The sequence below is a fragment of the Littorina saxatilis genome, linkage group LG5 (assembly GCF_037325665.1).
Source record: "Littorina saxatilis isolate snail1 linkage group LG5, US_GU_Lsax_2.0, whole genome shotgun sequence".
Taxonomy (NCBI): Eukaryota; Metazoa; Mollusca; class Gastropoda; order Littorinimorpha; family Littorinidae; genus Littorina; species Littorina saxatilis.
This window is the reverse complement of record NC_090249.1, coordinates 31,036,131-31,059,101: the sequence shown is the minus strand read 5'-3', so window position 1 is coordinate 31,059,101 and position 22,971 is coordinate 31,036,131. Positions and strand designations below refer to the sequence as shown.

General features: G+C 40.7%; 1 protein-coding gene across 8 annotated transcripts in view; it reads left to right on the top strand.

The window, feature by feature from the left end:
* Positions 1–167: 167 nt before the first annotated feature.
* The window catches only part of LOC138966853 (kinesin-like protein KIF2A), a 44,341-nt gene continuing 21,537 nt past the window's right edge, over positions 168–22,971 (top strand). Inside the window, exons 1-17 of one of the 8 annotated variants that reach the window (XM_070339213.1) lie at positions 168–499; positions 3,044–3,138; positions 5,452–5,538; positions 7,609–7,815; positions 10,081–10,131; positions 11,811–11,868; positions 13,918–14,049; positions 14,493–14,649; positions 15,064–15,167; positions 15,585–15,747; positions 17,182–17,272; positions 17,659–17,725; positions 18,295–18,383; positions 18,824–18,966; positions 19,809–19,877; positions 20,343–20,389; positions 20,835–20,923. In XM_070339213.1, coding sequence (XP_070195314.1) covers positions 442–499; positions 3,044–3,138; positions 5,452–5,538; positions 7,609–7,815; positions 10,081–10,131; positions 11,811–11,868; positions 13,918–14,049; positions 14,493–14,649; positions 15,064–15,167; positions 15,585–15,747; positions 17,182–17,272; positions 17,659–17,725; positions 18,295–18,383; positions 18,824–18,966; positions 19,809–19,877; positions 20,343–20,389; positions 20,835–20,923 — 1,707 coding nt within the window. In that variant the 5' untranslated portion in view covers positions 168–441. Of the gene's footprint in view, positions 500–3,043; positions 3,139–5,451; positions 5,539–7,608; positions 7,816–10,080; positions 10,132–11,810; positions 11,869–11,954; positions 13,010–13,917; positions 14,050–14,492; positions 14,650–15,063; positions 15,168–15,584; positions 15,748–17,181; positions 17,273–17,658; positions 17,726–18,294; positions 18,384–18,823; positions 18,967–19,808; positions 19,878–20,342; positions 20,390–20,834; positions 20,924–22,971 lie in introns of those variants that run through there. The other 7 variants (XM_070339214.1, XM_070339215.1, XM_070339217.1 and 4 more) reach the window with 7 other exon arrangements.

Here is a 22,971-nt window from a genome sequence, read left to right as displayed (position 1 = left end):
TCATCAGGCTGAAAAACACAACAACCCTGCAGATATTCTGATCAGCCTTTCATTACATGTATCAGAATGTAGCCAGCACTGTTATAGAAGTACGTCAGTTTGACACGGACAAGCATTTTTTTTTATCATTTGAATTTTTTTTTTACGATAGGCATTCATACAGCGAAGTTATGCGCTGAATGATTATTGTTGTAGTCTAACATTCTGCAGACTTGCTAGAACACGTCGTCTGCTAGGCATTACTGTCATACTGAAATCCTCAGACGAATCACCAATCGTGTGAGAAGTAGCCTTGACATGCGCAAGGATTTGAAGAACCGCATGCGCAGACAACCATTTCAATAGACGCAACGGAAGAGCGAACTATGTTTATCATATTCAACGAACTTGGTATGAAAATTCAGTCTTAGAATAATTACACTTGATTCAAATTGTTGAAAAATGGCTGACATGTCATTGCTGAAGATCGGCGTCAACGTGGACATCCAGCGAACGGACGGTAAGACGGGTTGCTAATCACCAGTGTTGAACATGTCATTTGTTTGGAATTTGAAATTGAAATCCCGGCGCACATGCAAAGTGACAGGTTGTTATTATTTTGAATCGCGCTCAGAAAACATCCGAAAGAATTTCATCATATGATTGGCACATACAAATAATGTTCAATCAGTTTATTCAACTCATTTTCAATTAAATAGCCGCAGGAGAAGAGGTCAAGAAAGCAATGTTGGGTTTCTGTTCGTCTTGGGCTATCTTTGACAAGACACCGGCGGGGATGGGGGGTTATCCAAGGAGGGTTTGGCACCATTCTGTCACCATGTCAAATCTGCTGTGTGTTTTGTCTCGAGATCTGTTCAATTTTCGTTTCAATGAGAAACATTCTCAACATTGGTTAACCCCTTTGACACTGACGTTACTTGGACATGCTGTCACCCACTTGACAACAAATTGCAACCAACATGTAAACAAACATTGAAACATGGAGTCATGTTGCAAGTGGTGTTACTCATTCCCTGTGACTCAGCGTTGTCTTTACCTTTGCGTTGTGTTGATTTGTTCAGTCTTGGCCAAGTTTACACTGCTCAAACGAGTTAAAGTCAAACAAAGGAAGATGTGTTGGGTAATCCTGTGGTGTCAAATAATTACAAACTAATTGCTCACTGAAGTTACTCCATAGACTGTAAGTTTTTAGGGGGAAACAGACAAAATCAGACTGCGAAGGGAAACAGTAAATTATAAATAAAGGATGATCATGAAAATAGTCAGTTTGCTTGAGATGGACATGGGCTAGAAATTAAAATTTAACTGAACATGGCTGATTGACTCATTGAGCTATGCTCATGTAAGTTAATCAATGAGTCTTATATCGCGCATATTCCGTGGGTACAGTTCTAGGCGCTCTGCAGTGATGCCGTGTGAGATGAAATTTTATACGGCCAGTAGATTGCAGCCATTTCGGCGCATATTTACCTTTCACGGCCTATTATTCCAAGTCACACGGGTATAGGTAGACAATTATTAACTGTGCCTAAGCAATTTTGCCAGGAAAGACCTTTTTGTCAATCGTGGGATCTTTAACGTGCACACCCAATGTAGTGTACACGGGGGGAGGTTCGGACACCGAAGAGAGTCTGCACACAAAGTTGACTCTGTGAAATAAATTTCCGCCGAACCTGGGATCGAACTCACGCTGACAGCGGCCAACTGAATACAAATCCAGCGCGCTACCAACTGAGCTATATCCCCGCCCCGCCAAGTTTTATATCTGTACTAAATAACTTACTTATAACTGTCATCTGATGTCATTGTCAGTAAGTATAGTTGTAATTAACAGATGTCCAGAAAGATGATTCTGTGTTCGTTTTTATTTAGCATTTTGACACTAATGACAGAGTTAGTACGTAGTGGTTAAACAGGTTACATTTACAGGGTCGCATTTAATCAAAAACAAGCTGAGCATCATGCAGCAACTTTATTATTTTCAAAATTTCAATTACACTTAAAATAAATAGGAAAGCAGCACTGAAAGTGGCGAGTATTTTACTTACCATGGCAAGTTTAAGCATGTAACTGGCAAGTAGAAATGTTCATCTACTCGCCAAATGCGAGTGAAGTTACTGAAACAAATGGTTGGTTTGGCGAGTAAAAATTGCTCTCTGGCTAGCACCCTTTTTTGGACATTCAGGGCTGGCAAGCAAAAAATAACACAACAATGCACGCATAATAGTTTATAAATACACTCAGCCAAAAATATATCATACATATGTACTCACAATTTGTCTGATTTATCACAAATTTAGTCAGTGAATTGGTCTTTTAGAACAAATATGAAAATAAGAGGGTAATGCTTTTTCACTCTTGACCAGCTGGTCAGGAATTTTGTTGGTACAATGGTAGTTTGACAAATTGAAAGAAATAACCAGCCCAAATGTTGAAATGATTGATCCGATGATCGTCTCAAAATTAAATTTTGATATCTTGGGTGGCCGAGTGGTAACGCACTTGCGCTCGGAAGCGAGAGGTTGCTAGTTCGACCCTGGGTCAGGGCGTTAACAATTTTCTCCCCCCCTTTCCTAACCTAGGTGGTGGGTTCAAGTGCTAGTCTTTCGGATGAGACGAAAAACCGAGGTCCCTTCGTGTACACTACATTGGGGTGTGCACGTTAAAGATCCCACGATTGACAAAAGGGTCTTTCCTGGCAAAATTGTATAGGCATAGATAAAAAAAATGTCCACCAAAATACCCGTGTGACTTGGAATAATAGGCCGTGAAAAGTAGGATATGCGCCGAAATGGCTGCGATCTGCTGGTTGATGTGAATGCGTGATGTATTGTGTAAAAAAATTCCATCTCACACGGCATAAATAGATCCCTGCGCCTTGAGTCCGAGTCTGGAGATACGCGCGCGATATAAGACTTCATAATAATATTAATAATAATAATCTTTATTGGTAGTCAGTCACTGGCCTAGAGTAACTTTGTGATAGATCTGCATACCTGATTTGTTATACTTGGTCAGTGTAAAGACAAGACTCGTTTTCCAGGCCGAATCCACTCAGCGGTGATTAGTGGTGTCAACCAGGAGACACAAAGTGCAACAGTGGAATGGTTTGAAAAGGGCGAGACCAAAGGAAAAGAGGTAAGTCCTAGTCCTTGATAAGAATTGGTGAATGAATAACGTCACAGTTTGAAATGATAACACTAAATAGTAAATTGTAATCTTAATTGTAACTTTTCATTTTTTTTTTTAGTAAGCAATTTATGCAGATGTCCAACTGTCTTAGCTAATTAAGACAGCATTCCACTAACACAGTAACAGTTGACAGTTAACAATTACGTTTCACCTTTTATGTCATTACCAGACTCTGATCCTGCATTAGGTGCATACGGAGCATGCACAAAATGTGTATGCAGAGACAATTTTATAATTATAGTTGCTTGTGGCTAGGCCCAAAGTGGAAATTCCTGTGATATGATTACAATACTACGGCATAGTGTCTGGGAGTGGGAGGAAATCAAGGTTTGATTTAAAGCCAAAAAGAGTAACAATCACTCAGGTCATTGGTAAGTATTGAAAATGTTCTGAGCAATTGGTTTTCGTACCCTTCACTTGCCCCTGATTGTCAAGTCAAATGTGAAGAACTTCCACATGAAATGATAAATATGCTCAGTTTTTAATTTGCTGGGGTTGAAATTCATTCATGGAAACTGTGCGCGCCTTCGTGTGCGAGGCTGGTACTACAAATTGTTCATACGAAATGACAAACACAGGTTACAAGCGATAACGCGCAATAATACTGGTTTATTACTCTACATCTGAGTCTATGTCTTCAGTAATATGTATTGCGTATTGCGGTAAAAAACTAAACAGAAAGAAAAAGATAAAAGAAAACAAAGTATTAGACATGGCAAAGGTATCAAAAATGCATAAACAAGACACGAGAAACAAAAACGGGAAAAATAAACAATCACAAAACAGGCGAAGACAAACAGACAAGAACGTTACAATACCAAACACTCGTTGGTTAATCCTTTAACAGTAATAAAGGGTTACGTTCCTTACGTTAAACAATATAATAAACACTAAGAATACTCAAGAAACTTAGCATAAATACGTTTAAAACCAAAATGGCTACTTTCAGGAGAATACAAAACGTTGACTCATCAGGCCAGGAATACAAAGCAAAATGTCACACTAAAAAGTCTCTAAACGACAACGTTCCTGCGTTAATCAAAGTCACAAACAAGATATTTCCTCATCCAAATTTCCCCCAATAGCGTTCTTAGAAATAAGCCCGTTTACAAACGATCACCACAGACCGCAAGCTCTTTTACCTAAATTCCTTTAACGTAAGGCTAGGATAAGTCAGAGAAAACGTTTCACTTCGAACTTCGTTAACCACAGAAAACACAAGTTATTATACAAATTAGCGACTTTCTAGCGTCTACAAATCATTGCTGTACGTTTCACGAAACTAGAATAGTTGAACACACAATAAAGAAACACTACAACATGTCAGACTTTCAACTCACGTTATACATAAACAACTCACAAAGTCATTACAAGAGGGCGACCAAAATACAACACAAACAAGTAACAACAAAATTACCTTATGCGCTGTGTGGGTTGACCAGAGTACCAAAACTGTAGCCTCTCAACGAAGGGCACAAAACAATTCACAACTTTCGATAAAACTGTATCCAAAACACGTTCACGTTGACAATATCCAAACTGTTCACGTTAACTTTAAAACATTACAAGAGGAACTCCATCAGCTCACTTGCTAACTTTGATATATGTTACATAAAACATCCAAACTCTTCCATAAAAACCCTCAGATCGACTGAAGAGAGGAAGTCAAACAGTAGTATTTATAGAAACAAAAACCTAACATGGAATAGTTATTCAAAAGTCAAAGGTCACCATATTGACCAACCAACAACATTCCTAAGACAGAATCGGGTGAGACTACTATTTTACAACCAATCAGTAACCGATCACGCACTTCGTGCATGCTCAAAACTTAAAACGGTATATTTTACAGAAAGAAGATCAAGGAACTAGCTGATATTAAGAACTAAAAACACGTGAGTCACACGTATTCCAAAGCTTACAACGCAGTTTCGCAGGGCTCACTCCAAAACCAGGACATGGAAAAGAACACGTGAATCTCACGCATATTCTAAAACTAACGACGCAGTTTTGCAACGCTCCGACCAAAACCAGGTCACAACAAGGAGCACGTGAGTCTCACACGTAAAAAATTGTTAAATAACGCTCCACAAAAACAGGTCACAACAAGGTGCCAAGATAAAAACACGGTTTACTTGCTTTACACCGTAAAAGGGCTGAAGCAAACGTATTTACAACAAAAAATAGGTGAATGCATGCCACATCAGCATGCACAGAAACTGTAACTCGATCGGTAAGCTGTTGTTTCTGACTTTTCAGATTGAAGCCGAGGCAATATTTGCTTTGAATCCCAGTTTGGTCCCTGCAAACGACGGATCAGCCTCAAGAGACACAGCTACTGCCAAGGTATTTGAGTGACTCGCGCTACACAAACTTTTCTGTTGTTGTTTTCTGATGATTGCACTTTGTTGGATCTGCATAATGTTGAGTTATGTGATTTGTCCCTGTTGTATCCAGAGATGACCGTCTGTTTCATGAAACTAGCATTTATTATCATGTATGAGTCGCAACAGACTTACAGAGTATCGTCTGAAAGTTTTTAAAAAAAAGTCTTCTATAAGAACAAGTCTCAGAGTAAGAGGCTCTTTGCTTTGTCACTGAATTTGAAGATCTTTAATTTTTTATAATATAGTTATTAATATTACGCTCATTTTGTGTTTACTAGCAGGAAATTTCAAAAGTGTACATCTTAATCTTGTATTTAATTCTGAGCAGCATGTTTCAGGTTCTAAACGTAATTACATTTTATGCTAATTACTTTGAACTCGAAGTTCAGCACTCAGATGTTGGTTGGGTTAGCGTGTCAATGCATCTGTGTTCATCTTTACAAACCATGCAGATCAGGGAAGTGCTGTTGCCTAATAGTAAATTAACGAGCAAGTAACTTGCCAAGTTTTGTTTTCAAGGTTAAAATCATGCACACAAAGAATGTGTGCATCATACTAAATTAGTAACTTACAATTCACGATTGGAGCTGATGTTGATGGAGGGGGGGGGGGGGGGGGGGGTATCTTAGTTTTGAGGACTAATGAGACAATGACAAAAGGTGACGTTTTCATGTCAGTATGTCCCAAATGACATCACCAGTACATTTTTCATTCTATCTAATCTGTTTTCGTTCTATTTTTTCTAATAACATGCGTTAACAATTGATTGCCAACTGGAATGGAAGAGCACAAAAATTGTAACTTGATATGTAGTTTCTCTAGAGGGAAAACATCTTCCACTTTCATGTCAGTGTGTCCCGTGCAACATACATTTGCCAAACAGCTATGCGTAAGTAGATTATTTGTTAGTGGTATAGAACATACTGATCAACAATCAAAGTCAGTTTTCACATTCATGTTCTACCTATTTCTTATATGTTTATTCTTTTGGCAATGGTGAAATGTCAGCAATCGTGTGTCATTCGGGACAGTAGACATGACACCTGACCTTTTGTCACTGTCTCTAATGCCACTTTGGTTTCAACAAGGGTGCACTGCAGTGATATTAATTTCAAAGTTAACTCTGTTACTAAAATCTTGGTTTTATTTTAAACAATTCATAGTGTAGGGATGTTCATGGAATAAGAGAGAGTCACTGTTTTTCCCCAGCTGTGCTTCTGTTGTGGTTTGTGAACCAGTGATGTTTGTGTCACTCTGTTAAATGTAAGGAAACGTAGCACCATTACAGAAAGGACCCCATATGCCCTGAATGTTGCATTGCATTCTTGGACTGTTGGTGATACCTGGAAAATATTTGACTGTGCCAGTTCTGTGATAGTTATTCAACAGCCTTTACACCTCATGACTTTTGTGGTGTGGCTTCTTCACTTCTTATTGTACCAGTGTAAGTTTCAACTGTGGTGGAATGTGTGTTGTCAGTACAGTGTCATAGCCCTGACCTGTTCTTTAGCCATCTCCTTGGGGTTGTTTGATTTATTTATTTATTTTTGGCCATGTGGTTGGAGTGAATATGTATCCCCGCTCTTTATCTCTGGCATGGGATTGGGATCAAAAGTCTCATGCGTTTTTCAGATGTACTAGTGTAAGGTCTCAGATGGTCAGTGAGAAATATTTTCAAAGGAATTGGACTTTCTACCCACATTTTGATTGACAATTTTGAATGTAAGTTGTAACTGTGCCACTTCCTGATGATTTCATCATCACACTCACTACCAGTAGAGCTGCAAGCAGATCAGGTGTATACTGCAATCAATCATAATGTGTAGACGTCATGGTACTTTGCAGGAATCTGACGTTCAGTTACAAAAGTGTAAATTTTTGTTTATTTATGTTTTAATGGGTATGCCTTACACTTGTTCATGATAAAGGTGGTAAGTGAGACGCTAGGCAATACCTCTGAGCTGACAGGTGTTGAGATGTATGTGTGCTAGCTTGTTCCCATGCCTTATCTCCCATCTCCCGCCCGCAGCACACTGGAGGTGACAACGGGGAGGTAGAAAACGGTGACAACACTCTGACAGAGGACGATGACGAGCCCCTTAGCATTGCAGACAGTTGTTGTTCAGATGAAAGGGAAAGCGCCCTTCCACCCAAACCTAGGAGTCGCGCTACCTCGGCGCGCAGTAATGCGAGGAGTCAAGTACCCCAGCCTAATCGCAGGGTTGCTAATGTTAAGGTAGAGTGAAGCTCCATGTCCGTGACTGTTGTCACTATGTATGTATTCATTACTGCTGTCAAGAATTGTGTCTAGATTGCATGTTTGTTGTTTCTTTCTCTCGTTTGTCACGGCCCAACCAGGAAAGCATGTTCCTGTGTTTGTTGTAGCCTCTAGTCAATCTGAATGCTTCATACTGACCACAAGAAATTATTAAAATAAAGAATGAGTGTGGCCGATTTTTTGCTTCTGAGTTGTGCTGCTGGATTTGAAGAGCTAACCTAACTACCTGCTAGATTGTGTTTGTGCACAAAGTAACTGAAACTAAAGTGCTCATGCTTGTATGACAAAGGCCTAAAAAAAAAAAATAGGTGTGGTTACGGTAACCCGACCTACCCTATTTTTAGGGGCCGACCCTATAACTTTTTATTATATTTGTCAAAAAAACCAAGAAAACCAGTGCAGAAAACGCAATGAAAGCGAAAGCGCCCGAGTCGCACACTTATCTCCCTGTCAAGTAGGTTTAATTTGTACACATTAGAAATAAAAGTTAAAAAAAAAATGATTGCCTACCTTCCTACCCTATTTTTTTTGGCTATGTTACCGTAACCACACCTTTTTGGGGGGGGGGGGGGGGCTAATAGTGCTGGTCATTAGTGTCACTGATCTTGATGGGAACGTTTGAACCAGTTTTAACAATTTTTCTGTCACTTTACCATGCATGAACAGCGTTTTGATCTTTTTTATGTTCCATTAGGGATGTGTGGTTTTTTTGTTGCACACCAATTAACCAGGGTTTATTAGTACATTTCACAAATGGCCACTAACGTTGATTGCTTGTTTGTGGTCACTTTGAGGCTTTTCGGTGCTTTGTTTTTCATGCACATGAACTACAAATGGTTATTTTAAAATATGTCACTTGCCATGGTTCGAATAAATGTACTGTGCTTGAGACACTGAGTTTCATAGTTTTGTGGTGTTTGTTTTGGCTGCAGGCCCGCTTTGATTTGGGTAGAACTGTTGTCACGCCAACTGAGGGCGGCTCAAGCAAAATCAGTTCACGGGTTAATGAACTTTGATGAATTCTGAACTAATATTACACTAACCTTCCTCTGTGTACTGTAGAGGACTAATTGGATCTGTTCTCTGTGGGTATGCTGTATGACATCTTTCTTTATGGGTATGATCTGACTGGATATTGATGATTTGCATTTCTGGTTCTGGCTTTTGCTTTCATATGGATAACACCTGTTTTCTGTGAGTGTAGATGGTCTGAGTAAATATTAATGATCTGTATTTTTGTCTCTGGTTCTTGCTTTAAATACAGATAACAGCTGTTTTGTGAAGCTAAATGGAAGAGTGTACACCAGATGTTATCGACCTTTCATGCATTTCTCACCATTGTACTTGTATAGCAAGATATTAGTAGGAGTTTTTGGACTGAAAATAAGTGGTGAAGATCCGCACTTAATTCATTACATGTGATCGGGTTCAGTCAACTTACACAGTTACAGGATTAGATCACCTTTTCATTTATTCTATGGCTTTTAAAGAACTGAAGGTATCACATTGAATTTCTCTTGTGTTACATTATAATTAACAAAAATCCTCTCTGTAGCTTTTCAGCACAGTAAGTTCTTGGTTTTCTACATGATGAAATTCACTATAAAAAGGTCCTGAAACTATCACTTACAATGTTATTGGCATACTCATCTTCTTATTCTCCATTAACAATAAGAAATGTATGGGTTACAACCCCACTAATGGTATGCATTTCATCCCTGTTGATATGATACCTATTACCTAAGCATATATATATGAAAGTCGAGCCTAGAGTAATGTCATTCAAATTCATGCTAACTGTTGAGACATGGATTTAATACCATGGCCACACCAGCCATCAGAGGGGATGTTAATTTCACATGTTTCCTGCAGTGACTTGTTAAATAAGCTAAATGTGAGTACAGACTTCATATTTTACCAGCAACCTGGATGGGTAATTACTAATTAATTTCAGTTTTATGAATGAGGGTGCACAAATCTATGACTCTATCTGTCTCTAGTCTCGACAAATAGATATGACTACATGTGTACAAGTATTTCTAATGTTTATGTACTTGTATGTATCTCTAATGTTCAGGTAGTGTATGTTTTGCAAAGGCAAGAAATACTTTGCATACTAGAATTACTATTAAAGTAGCTCATGGGAATCTGTATTATTGGGATATAGACCTACTTGATAATGTTGCTGCCCGTCTCAAATGTGAATTGTAATCCATTTCACAGAGAGTAACACTAACAGAATGCAGAAGTACTTCCAGTACACATTCGCTGCTGGTCTGTAGTGCATTTGATGTTATATTTTATCTGTTTTGAATGGTGAAGTTACTGTTGTAGTTGTCAGTTGCTTTCGAATTTTAGTGCATTTTCCTATTTTTAACTTAGCAGGAATGTTTTAAACATGCTGCTTGAAAAAAAGAATGGCTGTCCAATTTTTTTTGTTATGATTTGATGGCTTTGTTTTGCATTGAATTGTATGGCACGCTGTTGCGTTTAATTCAATTTACTCTACATCAAAAAATCTTTTGCCCATTGCATACCTTTTATGCAAATTTAAGTAGTGTATTTTGTTGTGTTTCTCACTTCATGCTAGAATTGTTCCAATAAAAATCATTTGGTCATTTTCTTCAATGGAAATGTGATACAGCATTGGCATTAACCAGTAATTACCGGTATTTTACCGGTTGATACGAGAAATTACCGGAACAAAATTGGCTGCCGGTTTGACCTACCGGTTGGTTTTTAGAACTACCGGGTTTTTTTTCCCGGTAGAACAATAAAACCAGTACTCTGAGTTGGACTCTAACTGGTTCCAATGACCAGCCTACCGTTTTTTTCTGGACTGTTTACATCATAAAAGTTTGCGTACCGGTTTGAAAAAATACTAGCGCCATCACCGGTGATACACTCTTAAGTATTGAAAAAAAGTAGGTTTTTTTCTGCCTTTGAAGCATGATCAAAAAGAGGATGACAGAAGTATGTTAAAATTCCAAAGTTAGTTTTCAAAACAAGCACATGTTTGGCAATGTAAACTATAGCATTAGTTCATGATTGATAGCTTTTGGGTTTTCAGAGAGTTATGTACAACCAGTTTTGGAGAGTAAAAAAGGATAGGGGAGGTTATGTGTATTTTGAGAAAAAAACAGTGATTCTTCATTCAAGTACAGAACAGATCTATGATCATGTATACTATACTGTGCATGTATATCCAACATTTTAACCCACATTAATCAAACCACTTTTTACTCTCTCTGGCAACATCTCATACCTTTCACCATAAGCCAAGGTAAAGATTGTCTAAGCTTACATGAATCATGGTGTCTCTGAGTGTAAGTACTGGAAGTGGAAAACTTACAGATGTTGTACTAGCTAGGTAATAGTTTACGGTTCACAGGCGTGCATGGACCAATGCAGACATGACCTCTCACTGCGACAGGTCTGGAATTAAAGTCTTTCATAGATCATTGGTGGGGTTTAAAAAAGCCTGTCCCAGTGAGGTATACTGCACTGACCTTGCTACAGTGGGCTTTTATTATCCCCTCCTTGTAATTGCAGGCACAAAAATAGTTAGAAGAGGAAATGGCACCCTGCCAAGCTGCTGTTATTGATTGGAATCAGAAGCAGTGATCCATACATTGTGGCTTAAGTCTTTGTAATTGTATAGTGTTTATCTGTCTCACACTCAAACACATACACACACACACACACACACACACACACACACACACACACACACACACACACACACACACACACACACACACACACACACTGAAAATTGCATGGTGAGCTATTTTTAGCAAGAGGAATGATATTTGCATGGTTTGCTATTTACTTAAAAGTCAGCATTATTTTTTTGCGTGTGTGTTTTTTCTTTTAAGGTTTTATATTATAGTGCTTCTGTTGTTTTGTTCTACCAAGGCCTAGTATAACTTGTTTTGTTTTCTGGTTGGCAGAGTAACAAGAGTTCTGGTGGAGACGAACGGCAGAACAATGGCAAAGTTTCCAACAAGGGTGAGAAGTGGGGATTCACCAGATCAGTTTTTTCTTTGTGTGTATGCCTAATTTAGAAATGTAATTTGTGTTTTGTAACTCGTGGCAACCAGCCAACAAAACTATCTTTGTGTGCTGTGCATTGAGGTCATGTATTATTGATTGAAGGTGTTTTTGTTCTGATCGGATGAACATACGTACTGGCATACACACACACACACACACACACACAGCCCTTTCCAGTTCATCGGGTTAGCAGCTGCAAAATTGATCCCTTTCCACTCAAGGTGGTGGTATGGTGGAAAGCCTTGGGTTGGATAGTTTGGATCACATGTCATTGTAGGGGCAGACTGTGTGCAGTTGAGACACTCTGCAACATTTTCTGGGGATGAGTTCGTTTGGACTGTTTTGGTGGTAGCTATGGCAGTTTGTTCTGTGGTTTTGAATACCAAAGTGTAGGCTTGTGTGTTTTCATTGCTTGTGCAAACAAGGTGAGAGAAAGTAGACGTAATGGGAAGCGGCAATTCCAGCGCCTACGTTAAGACCAGCGGAGATGGAGAGAAAAAACATGGGGAGGAAAGTATGAGACATATTGATCAGAGTGAGGAAGGTGACACTGTTCCTGTCAGGCGGTCGGGCAGTTCTGCTGACGAAGGAAATGGACTGTTTCTGCATTCGAGCAGTGTTGATGAGAATGATACTGAACAAAATGAAATCTCAAGCAGTGTTGATAAAGGTGTAGGAACTGTCCAGCAAAGGAAAAAGAAGCACGGTAGTAGTGCCCCACTAAGGAAACGTAATCACAGTGTTCATGAAATAGATGACGGTGATAAATTGAACAGAACTTGGGAGATACTTGAAGAGAAAACAGACAGCGTCGATCCTGATAAAGATAGAGGAACTCCTCAGTTTGAGAATGTTGAAAATGTCGTATTCTTTTCCAGTGATGATGCACTAGGTGGCAAAAGTTTTGAAAAACTCCATTGGGAGGGAAAGTCAAAGACTAAAAGTAAAAGTATTCCAAACAAAGAAGATAGAAGATATTTACAGCAGTTTGAAGAGACGGAGAGTAAGAATAATATGCTGAATGAAGAAGCTGATGCTAGTCTGGATGTGGAGGAAGATATTGATTGTCAGAGCGGAGCCTTTACCTGGATCCCCAGTAAGTTGAGCGATTTATTGATCTGCTGGTGTGTGTGTGTCAGCACTGGAAGCAGAGGGGATAAACAAACGAAACATGTGGTCTGCTTGCTGTGTTTTTGTGTGCATGAGTAAGGGAACAGGAATGAAAAGAATGCACAGCTTGAAAGGGGAGTGAGAAGAAATTGGGGGGGGGGGGGGGGGGCTGCTTACTATTTAATTTACAGTCTTGTTCATGGCTATGCAATAGAAAGCTGTTCTTTCTAATTTGGTGTTTTGTTACTGTTGTTGATTGACCTGTTGGCTTTGTTTGATGGAAGGTATTTTAGTTTTGTTGTAGGGTGTACAGTGGACCCCTTTTAAGACCTCAAAAACTCCGACAAAATCAGGTCTGAAACACAGGGCTGACACCTTTCCGGTTGTAGCAGGAAATCCGGTTTTTGAAAACTGTAAAAACCGGAAAATCCAGTTTATTTTATTTTTTTTTTAAATTTTATTTGATAGTTTATTAACATACAATTTGGTACCAGGAGACTCTGTTCTTTGCCTCCACAAGTTACAAAAAAGCCTCAGCTTGCCCCCTAGCACCGAACCAGCGGCCCCTGGACCCTGGCCTTTCAGGTTTTTGCCTGTTTTGGGTGGCAGCCCTGAAAACATAGGGAGTGTTAAACTGGTGGTTAATTTACAGGGGTTATGAACAGAAAAACAAAAAGCTAGGTCTTAAAAAGGAGGGAGTCTTACAAAGGGGGTTGAACTATTTATCAATAAAGAATTTAATTGTTCCCTCTGCAAACCTTTATTATTGATCAAAGGTTCTGTTGTTGAAAAACCATGTACGTTAATTGAATTAAATATAACCTTTGATGAGAATTGAGATTCAATAACTTGTTATTAATATTGCTGCATGCTAATGATGTCGCTTTTGGTTAGTGTCTGCAGGACGAGCTCGGCCAAGTTATGTGCGACAACCTCAACAGCCCAAAGAACGTAATGGTAACAACGTTGATCCTCCATCACAGCAAGATGCCAAAAAGCCTGGTGGTATTCCTGTTGATCCTGTTGGTAAGTTGGAGTGTTCATGTTAAGATAAGAAGTTGTACTGTTTAGAAGTACAACTTTTTCCAAATATTTGAAAGGAGAAGGATGCTTAAAGATGCATGATATAGTGAAAGAATATGGTGTACATTAATAACTTATGCTGTGGTATTTTTTTCAACCCCATTTGCATGCCTACAGTTCACAAGTCACACTATATATATTTATACAGAAATGAAGTTGGTGGAAATTATTAGATTCAGAAGTTCATTAGATTCACATATCTGATGTGTTTATAACTTGTTGCTTGTGTTTGTGCGTGGTACAGAATTTGACAGTGTTTATTTACTTTGGGGGGAGGGATGATGCGCTTGAACCCAAGATCACAGAGATCAATTTAGATTGAAAATAAATTGCACAATGTCTCAAACCTTTTGTTGACAAAACTGAATGCTTGATTGTGTTGTCAGGAGCAGGAGGACGACGAAAGTCCAACGTAGTGAAGGAGATAGAGAAGATCAAACAGAAGCGTGAAGAGCGACGAGCAAATCAAATAGCCATACGAGAACAGTTTGAATCAGAGTACGATACCTCCGACCCCAACTGGGAGTTCAAAGCCATGATCGGGTAAAGAGTTGTTTGTTTTTGATTGTTATTTCTTGTATACTAAGCATAGAGTGTTCCCCCTGGATGTTATTGTTGGTGGTGTAATTTCTGTTTTTATTTTGAATTTCATCAAGATAGAGTTTTATTCTAATGCTTGTTATTATTGAGTTTGTTTTTCTCCAATGATGAGTTACATCTTTTATATCATTGGTAGCAGATGAATATTTTGTAAGAGTGGATACTTTGCTCAGAATAAAAAGTTTGTTAGTGTTCTCTGTGTGGTTGAGAGAAAGTCTCACTCATACTTGTCTCATTATCTGAATACTGGTTTTCCCCTTGTTGTTGGATCTTTGTCTCTTGTTTTGATTTGGAGTGTATTCATATTATGGCCTTTGACGTGAGTGCACCGTGGAGAAAAGAATGGATTTGTTTCAGGGAATTCCGCAGCCATTTAGAATATCGACCCATCACATCATCAGATCCTATTGAAAATCATCAAATAAGCGTCTGTGTTCGCAAGCGTCCAATGAACAAAAAAGGTAAGGAGGTTTTTGTTTTGTTTTTTGTTGTTGATTAGAAATCTTTGAAATGTAGATTTGTTCATGTTGGTACAAAGACTGTTTTATAATGCAAGATCTTGTTTAATAATAATATATGTGTTCATGTGTCACGTAAACAATAAGTTGTGGTATATGATCTGCTTACTTTTCCAGATTTTTTGTTTGAATTCTGTTTTCAGAGCTAGTAATTACTCTTCACACATCTGACAAGCAGAAAAAAAAGAAAATTCCAAGATGAATGGCTTGTTTTTTGTGCTTCATTTCTCTTTTCGCCATTGAATTTTTGAACCTTTTTTTTCCTTGTTAAATTATTCAAACCAAGCTTTGATCTACATGTTTGCATTGTCAGTTGATTGTAAGTGTAACTTTTTGTTTGTTTTTCTTTCATTTATTCAGAAACAACGAGGGAAGAGCCTGATGTTCTGACAGTGCCAAACAAGGAGAATGTGATAGTTCATGAACCAAAGCTAAAGGTGGATCTCACCAAATACCTGGAGAACCAGAACTTCAGATTCGACTATTCCTTTGACGAAAACAGCACAAACGAAATGGTCTACAGGTAGGCAAGACTAAAGAGGATTTGATGAGTAATGCCACTAAGCATTGTACTTTCTTTATGTGCTGTGTTGGGCTTGAATCTGCTATGAAATGTGGATGTCAGTGAAGTGGTACCTCTGATAATAGGGGACATGTTTGATCAGCCTAAAGTTTCCCCACCCTACAGATCTTCTGTCATGATAGATATATTCTTGTCAGGTTAACACTATTGTGACGAGCATTGCCACGGCGTTAACGTCCTTCCTGCCCAAGCTTGCCACCAAGAAACTTCCCAAAAAACAGTGACTGTAAAGAAATCTGTCTTGCAAGCTTGAATTAAGTCCAATCACCACCAAATTTTGTGTACTAATTAAAAAATGGATGCCCAGTTCAGTCGTGCTATTTATAAGTTTGTCACGCGATTTGTTTTAGCAAAGGGGGGGTGAAAGGGGGATAATTTGTGTTTTTTAACGTTTTTTTTGTGTGTGTTTTCTTTTCCACTGCTTTTTTAAAAGTTATTTTTTAACAGAAAGTATTATAAATAATTTTATAACCAAACAAGGTGTAAAACCTATGAATTAGCTGAAATATTGTTAAAATTCTACACAGAAATAAGGAGACAGTACAAAGAAAAAAACAAGCAAATCCGGCATTCACTCACAGCATCCTGACTCAAATGAAACAAAACTGTGACACTCACCAAATGATGTCTAGGTAATCCATATTGAATATAAGTCACATTTTCACAACAAAGTCCCAACTGTACACCTATGAACATTTCCAAAAGGATTAGGAGGCTCCAGCCATCCATTGTTATCAGTGCTGCCACGCCCCCCTTGCAACTACACGGTTCCAAGATCCATGCAGTACCACCCTACCACGTGTAGTTTGCCGGCTCATACTAGCAACAACAGGACTGTTTCTTCCTCAATATCACTGCTATTATCGCTTTCTTGAGGCGAAAACAACACGTCGGAATCATGATCTACAGGATCCTCAAGATCCAACATCCGGAGAATCTCCTCCCGTGACAAGGCTCGCCTTCGATTCATTTTTTTTGTTCGAAAAAACCACTCAAATCTTCTCTAATTTGCACATGGCGAAAGAGCAAGTCACGTGTATCAAGGGAAACAACTCAATTGAATTTATTGCAAGCTTCAAAAACCGGGAAGCAATCACGAGTCGTGTACCTTGTATGTCTGTTACTCAAATAGTCACTTCCCGTCTGTGGGCGTGTCAGCGCTGTTACTAATTTAGTCACCTCCCGTCGCGAAAGTGTTAACAGACCAGAGCGCAACTGAAGGTGTGCTTGACGGGTAGGTGTCCTCTTGTGGAAGGGACATGATTTTAAAACAGACAGAAATGTAATTTGAGTGTTGATCATGCTTTTTAATGATTTTATTGATAAGACAACAGAACGTTTTAGTTTAACTGTGTTGTGTTCCAAATTGTGCAGGTATACAGCCAAACCACTGGTGGAGAGCATTTTTGATGGGGGGATGGCAACCTGCTTTGCTTATGGGCAGACAGGCAGTGGGAAAACACATGTGAGTAGAGTATGAATACATTTGTGGATTTGATCTGCTACATTATTGTGGGAAGATGAGGTATATTTCCAAGACAATTTTGTGCTATTGTAGCACATAGATAATTCTACTCAAAGTTGTTTTTGTTGTGTGTTTCTGTTTTAAAAAAAACCCACCAAATGTCTGTCTTTGCTACTTTGCTTTGTTGAGCCATTTTAATTTTGTATTCTTGCATGACACAGTGCTGGTAGTATTAGGGAAAGAATGCTGACAGCAATGATCATCAAAGGGACACTGTCAATGTCAGCAGTACATCAGCTATGACTGGAGAAAATGGTGTAGCTTTGAAAATAACATACATTGAAAATAAAAGTGTTTTTCTTGATTATTGTTGTTTTTGTGTGCAGACAATGGGTGGTGACTTTAGCACCAAAGGTCAGCAAGACTGTGCCAAGGGCATTTACTGTTTAGCAGGTAAGAAAGGTTTCTGTTAGTGTTATGTTTTTGGCAGGGGTGCATGTGGCTGAAGCCAGAATACTGGCTTTAGGATAGGTGTTCAAGCAGCATTGTGCCGGAAGAAAGAACAGGTCTGAAGCAAGAGTGCAGGGAAGTTCAGGCAGAGCTTTGGAACCTCACATGCACCCATGATTAAGTTACTGCATGAAGTTGCCCCCTTTTCCACAGCTACATTGCGTTAAATTATCCAATTAAAAAAATATTTTGTATGCTTTTGTATGAAAATGACTTGGGGGGGGGGGGGGGGGGGAGTTATGTATCTGCAGCAGTTTGTTAAGAATAATTACTTTGAAAAACGATTGGGGGGGGGGGGGGGGGGGGGGTATTGTGTTGTAAAAAAAAAATATGCCCTTTTAAAAATGATCAAAATTTATCATTGCTTCTTCAACTTCTTGTAGGAAGTTGGTATGCGATTGTTATCTGATTCGTAGTGTAGTCTGCATTTCTGTTTTAGTTGTGTACTGTTCACTTTCGCTATTGTCACTGTGTGTCAACTGACTAATCATTGTGTACTGTTGTACTTGCAGCCAAAGATGTGTTTAGATTGCTGAATTCCAAGTACAAGAAGTTTGATCTTTCTGTGGGAGCGAGCTTCTTCGAAATTTACAGCGGCAAGGTTTGTAATCCGCTTTTAATAATAAAAAATGTCTTCAGTATCCTTCTTTTGGTCTATCTCAGTCTGTTTTTGATCTCAGCACCATCTTCTTTGCAAATCTTCCATCCAAACTTGTATTGATGATTTTGGCTTCTACTGAGCAGTGCAGTAGTGGGTAACTTACTTGACTGTTTCTTGGTTTTTAAGAATTGTCTCAGTGAGGGTAAAGCATGCCTGCAATCAAAAGGTAAAAGGCTCAGAGGAGAGTGGTCAGCTTTTGTTCCTTTGATTAACTTCAACTGTTGAATATTGGAAAGAACGTACGTGAACTAAGAGGCTTGTCCTTAAAGTTGGCATCTTACATAATTCTCTGTGACTTGCTCAAAGAATGTGCTGCATTTAATGACAGTTTGTCTCCTTTGTGTTGGGGTCTGATTCCACCTGCTTGTGTGTCTCTACAGGTGTTTGACTTGCTGAACAACAAGGTGCGCCTGCGAGTGCTGGAGGACCACAAGCAGCAGGTTCAGGTGGTGGGGCTGAGGGAGGAGCCGGTCAACACTGTGGACGACGTCCTGCAGCTCATCCAGCACGGCAACAATGTCAGGTGGGTCAAGGTCCTTCGTTGGTCAAGGTTGTTGGTCCAGGAAGAATGTTACTCATTCAGCATGACTTTAACGCCAGGTACAGACCTGGGAATCCATAGATTTCACTGTATTTTGTACGCTTTAATGTCTAGAATATGATCAGTACGGTCAATGGAAAAATAATACGACGTGAAAAATGCCTCGACTACTTTTCTTCACAAGTGCATCCCGAAGCCGATCTAGTATGTTGACACATGATTACCGTTTTTGTCAGTAAACATTGAAAGAAGCATTTGTTTTAAATGTATTGGTAGACTTAACTATCGGTGTGACGCACGCTTGTGAAACATTTTTGAATCATGGATGTTCAAATGATGTGTAGAGTACGCTCATTTTTCTGAAAATACACCAAGTTTGTTTGGGAATACTCCAAGTGCAAAACAGGGGTCCAAGGTCTACAGGTACATTAAGGTCATGTTTTGGGTATGACGTGGCATTACGTACTCTCGTCCAGTATGGGACCGGCGTCATGTAAATCAAAATGGCACAAAAAAAGATATGAGAAAGGAGGGGGACAAATAAGCAGTGTTTGTGGCAAGTCTTGACTTGGTTCTAAGGCGAGCAGACAGTACACTTTGACACATCTTTTTGGATCGTGAGAGTATGCAATCTATGGTATTAATGAGCATAAGCTTTTTTGACAGTGGTTTGTGAATTGGAGTGGTTGCAGTTGTTACTCCCGCCTCGAACTACCTCAGAAACCTGGAGGCGATTGTTTTAATGTTCAGCAAGTGGTACATTTGGTTGCTGTGTTGAACAGTGTAATTTGAACACAAACCATGTATTATGTTTCCTGTTACAGAACATCAGGCCAGACATCAGCCAACCAGCATTCCTCAAGGTCACATGCAGTCTTTCAACTTATACTACGGTAAGAACGGAGAGGGTTTTCTATATAGTGAGCACGTCCGGACCCCTTTTCAAGGTTTGTTTTCCAGTGCATGACAAACTGCTGGTAACTGTTTGGAGAAAAGCTTGGAATGAATAATGTGCACCATTTTCTCTTGCTTGGATTTAGTAAAAACAAAGACCCTGACAAATACATTGTGAGTCGTTGGTTCTTTTAAAAAACTGAATGGATCCAAACAAATCATAGCATTTACAACCAGAACAGTCTGTGTAACAGGTAGCTGTAAAGCAGGTTAGAGAGAAGAACTGAGCAGAAATTAAAGTCAACCATTCTGTTCAAATTACGGTTTGATGCATGTTTGCTTTGTCATTTTGTGACTAAAGAACATTTTTCTTTCCTTATGGCAAGCTGACTTTCATGTATATTGCAAACATTCACAAATGAACTATCTTATTCTCCTACTGATGAAAACCTCATTTGTTGCAGGACGAAAGGCAGGCTACATGGGAAGTTTTCATTGATTGATTTAGCAGGTGAGTTCATATCAGGTTGTCTTTAAAAACTGATATCCAATGTGCTGTGTGCAGACATTTGCAAAAGGGTTGCAGACAGCAAATTGCAATAGCTTTTTACTGGGAGATGTTTTGGATGTATTTATGATGCAATTTTTAAATGGACTTTTTTTCGTGGGAAACAAAATAATATGCTGTTATGGGGGGGTGTGTACCAGTACAGATCAATAAGAAATAAAATTAAATGTATCCTCAATATCTCAGTACCAGTAACATTTGGTTACTTATTTCTGGAAACTGTGGAATAGGAGCATTTGGGCTATAACGTCTGTTTGCAAAGTCAGGTATTGATCATAGATGTTTGTCGTTAACTTAAATCATCTGTTTTTTCAGCTGTGCTGGACTGGTTGCAGTGTGTATTTGTGGTATGTGAAGGGTTTGATCTGGTGACCTTGTGTGTGTGCAGGAAATGAGAGAGGAGTGGACACATCCAGTTCCGACAGACAGACACGCATGGAGGGTGCTGAGATTAACAAGAGTTTATTGGCTCTCAAGGTCAGTCGACTTTCATTTTTATATACATGTACTGTTGCTGTAAAATGCTGCAGAAGAAGAAATCTTTGTACACACACACACACACACTCACACACACACTCATTCTCTCTCACTCACACACACACACTCACACACGCATACACTCACTGTCAATATAACACTTACCTCGACAGTACTATTCTTGCACATTATCTATTATAGGCCGAAAAAATTGGACAAAACGCTGCGTGGGTACAATTATCTCCCATAACCATGCGCCACCGTGGATCCCAAGCACTGTCCGAGTGCTTCCCCCTTACAGGATGTAGGTGGCGCGTCCTCTTTCTTTTTTCGCGCGTGTCAGTAGGCTGTGTTTCTGCTACGCTCCCGGATTATTTTGGATTCTAGAGTCTTCTTTTCTGTGTGGACTACCACCTGTTGGATTTTTGTGTGTTATTCCACTTCTGGCTTGAGGCTACGTTGTGTTTCTTTCAACTTGTGCCTCCGTTGTTGTGTGGCGGACTCGGCGTGCCTACCGTCCTACTTCGTGGTGACCGGTCGTCTGCTTCTCGTTTCGCCTCATTCACTTGAGTATTGACCTAATTTTCTTTGAATTTTGTTAATTCTCGATTTTTTAAGGGTACGTACAGGGCGAGGTAGGATGTCTCGTCCTGTTTTGGGCTCTGGTTCTACGGAACCAGAGTCTGCCGGGGGCAACCCTTCTCCGGGCGCCCAGCGTCATGTTTTGCGCACGGAGAGGGGGACCTTTCGGCGCTCCGACTCTCCCTCCCCAAACGCTTTGCGTTTGCGGCGAGGGAGGGCGGAGAAAGCCTGTTTGAGCAAGCTCAATGCGAGCTTGCTCAAACAGGCTGGGCTTGAGCCTGGGACTTCGGGCGGGGCTGCGCCGTCGAAGGTTCGGGGAAGGTCGAGGGGAAAGAAAAAGCTTCTTTCTCCTTCTCCTTCAGTGGAACAGGCTTCCCCCCCTTCGACGCCGTTGTCCGGCCCTCAGTCTCAGGCTTCAGCTCCTCCCGGTTTCAAGCCTGGGGGGAAGGTTTCCTTCTCCTCCCTGGCTCGAATCCGGGGGCGGGTCGATTCCCAACCCTCTTTGGGGGTTGGTGAATCTGATCTAGGGGCTACGGGAGAGACTCAGGTTTCGACTTCTTTCTTTTCCGGTGCCTCTCCTGTGCCCTCCTCGGTTTCCACCGCTGTGGAAGCCAGGAGGGACACGGGTCCTCCTCTGAACTCCCTCGCTGGGTCGTCTACTGCTGTTTCGACAGTAGTTTCGGCCTCCTGGGGGGGGAGATCGGAGGAGATGACGGGGTCTCTGAATTCCCTCCCCGCTGGGGTTGGGATGCGAAGTGACCCCGTTCAGGGCGGTCCTGTGGGGGCAGGGGTTTCAGGCTTCGTGCCTACGACCACTGCTACTACGGTTCCCTCTGACGTCCGTGTGACTGGTGGCTGTCCCTCTTTGAAACGCTCCGGCCTACTAGTTACTGGACGTGGAGGTGTTCGACAGAACGTGGTACTTCTGTCGAATGGTCAGGGCGACGGGAACATTGTTTCTGTTGCTCAGACCGACACCTCCGACCGGACCGTCTTGACCCCACGCCATTCCTTAGCGTCTGGTGTTCGGGTGATGGATGGTCCGGACCAAGGGTCCGGAACGTTCCAGGCTTACGGGTCGGGATCGAACCGGACCCACGGGTCCCGACTGGACTTGACCTCCGGGTTTGGTCCGGACGGGACCCATGGTACGGGACCGTACCGGACCTTAGGGTCCGGTGCGGGACAGTACCTCTGGCCCTTGCCGGACCCCCGGACCTACGGGTCCGGATGGTACGGTACGGGACCAGTGGTCCGGTCGGGACCGGACCACCCGACCACCTCTGTTGGTCCGGGTGGTCTGGCACCGAACCGGAACACACCGGACCACCGGACCTACGGGTCCGGATGGTACGGTACCGGACCAGTGGTCCGGTCGGGACCGGACCACCCGACCACCTCTGTTGGTCCGGGTGGTCTGGCACCGAACCGGAACACACCGGACCACCGGACCTACGGGTCCGGAT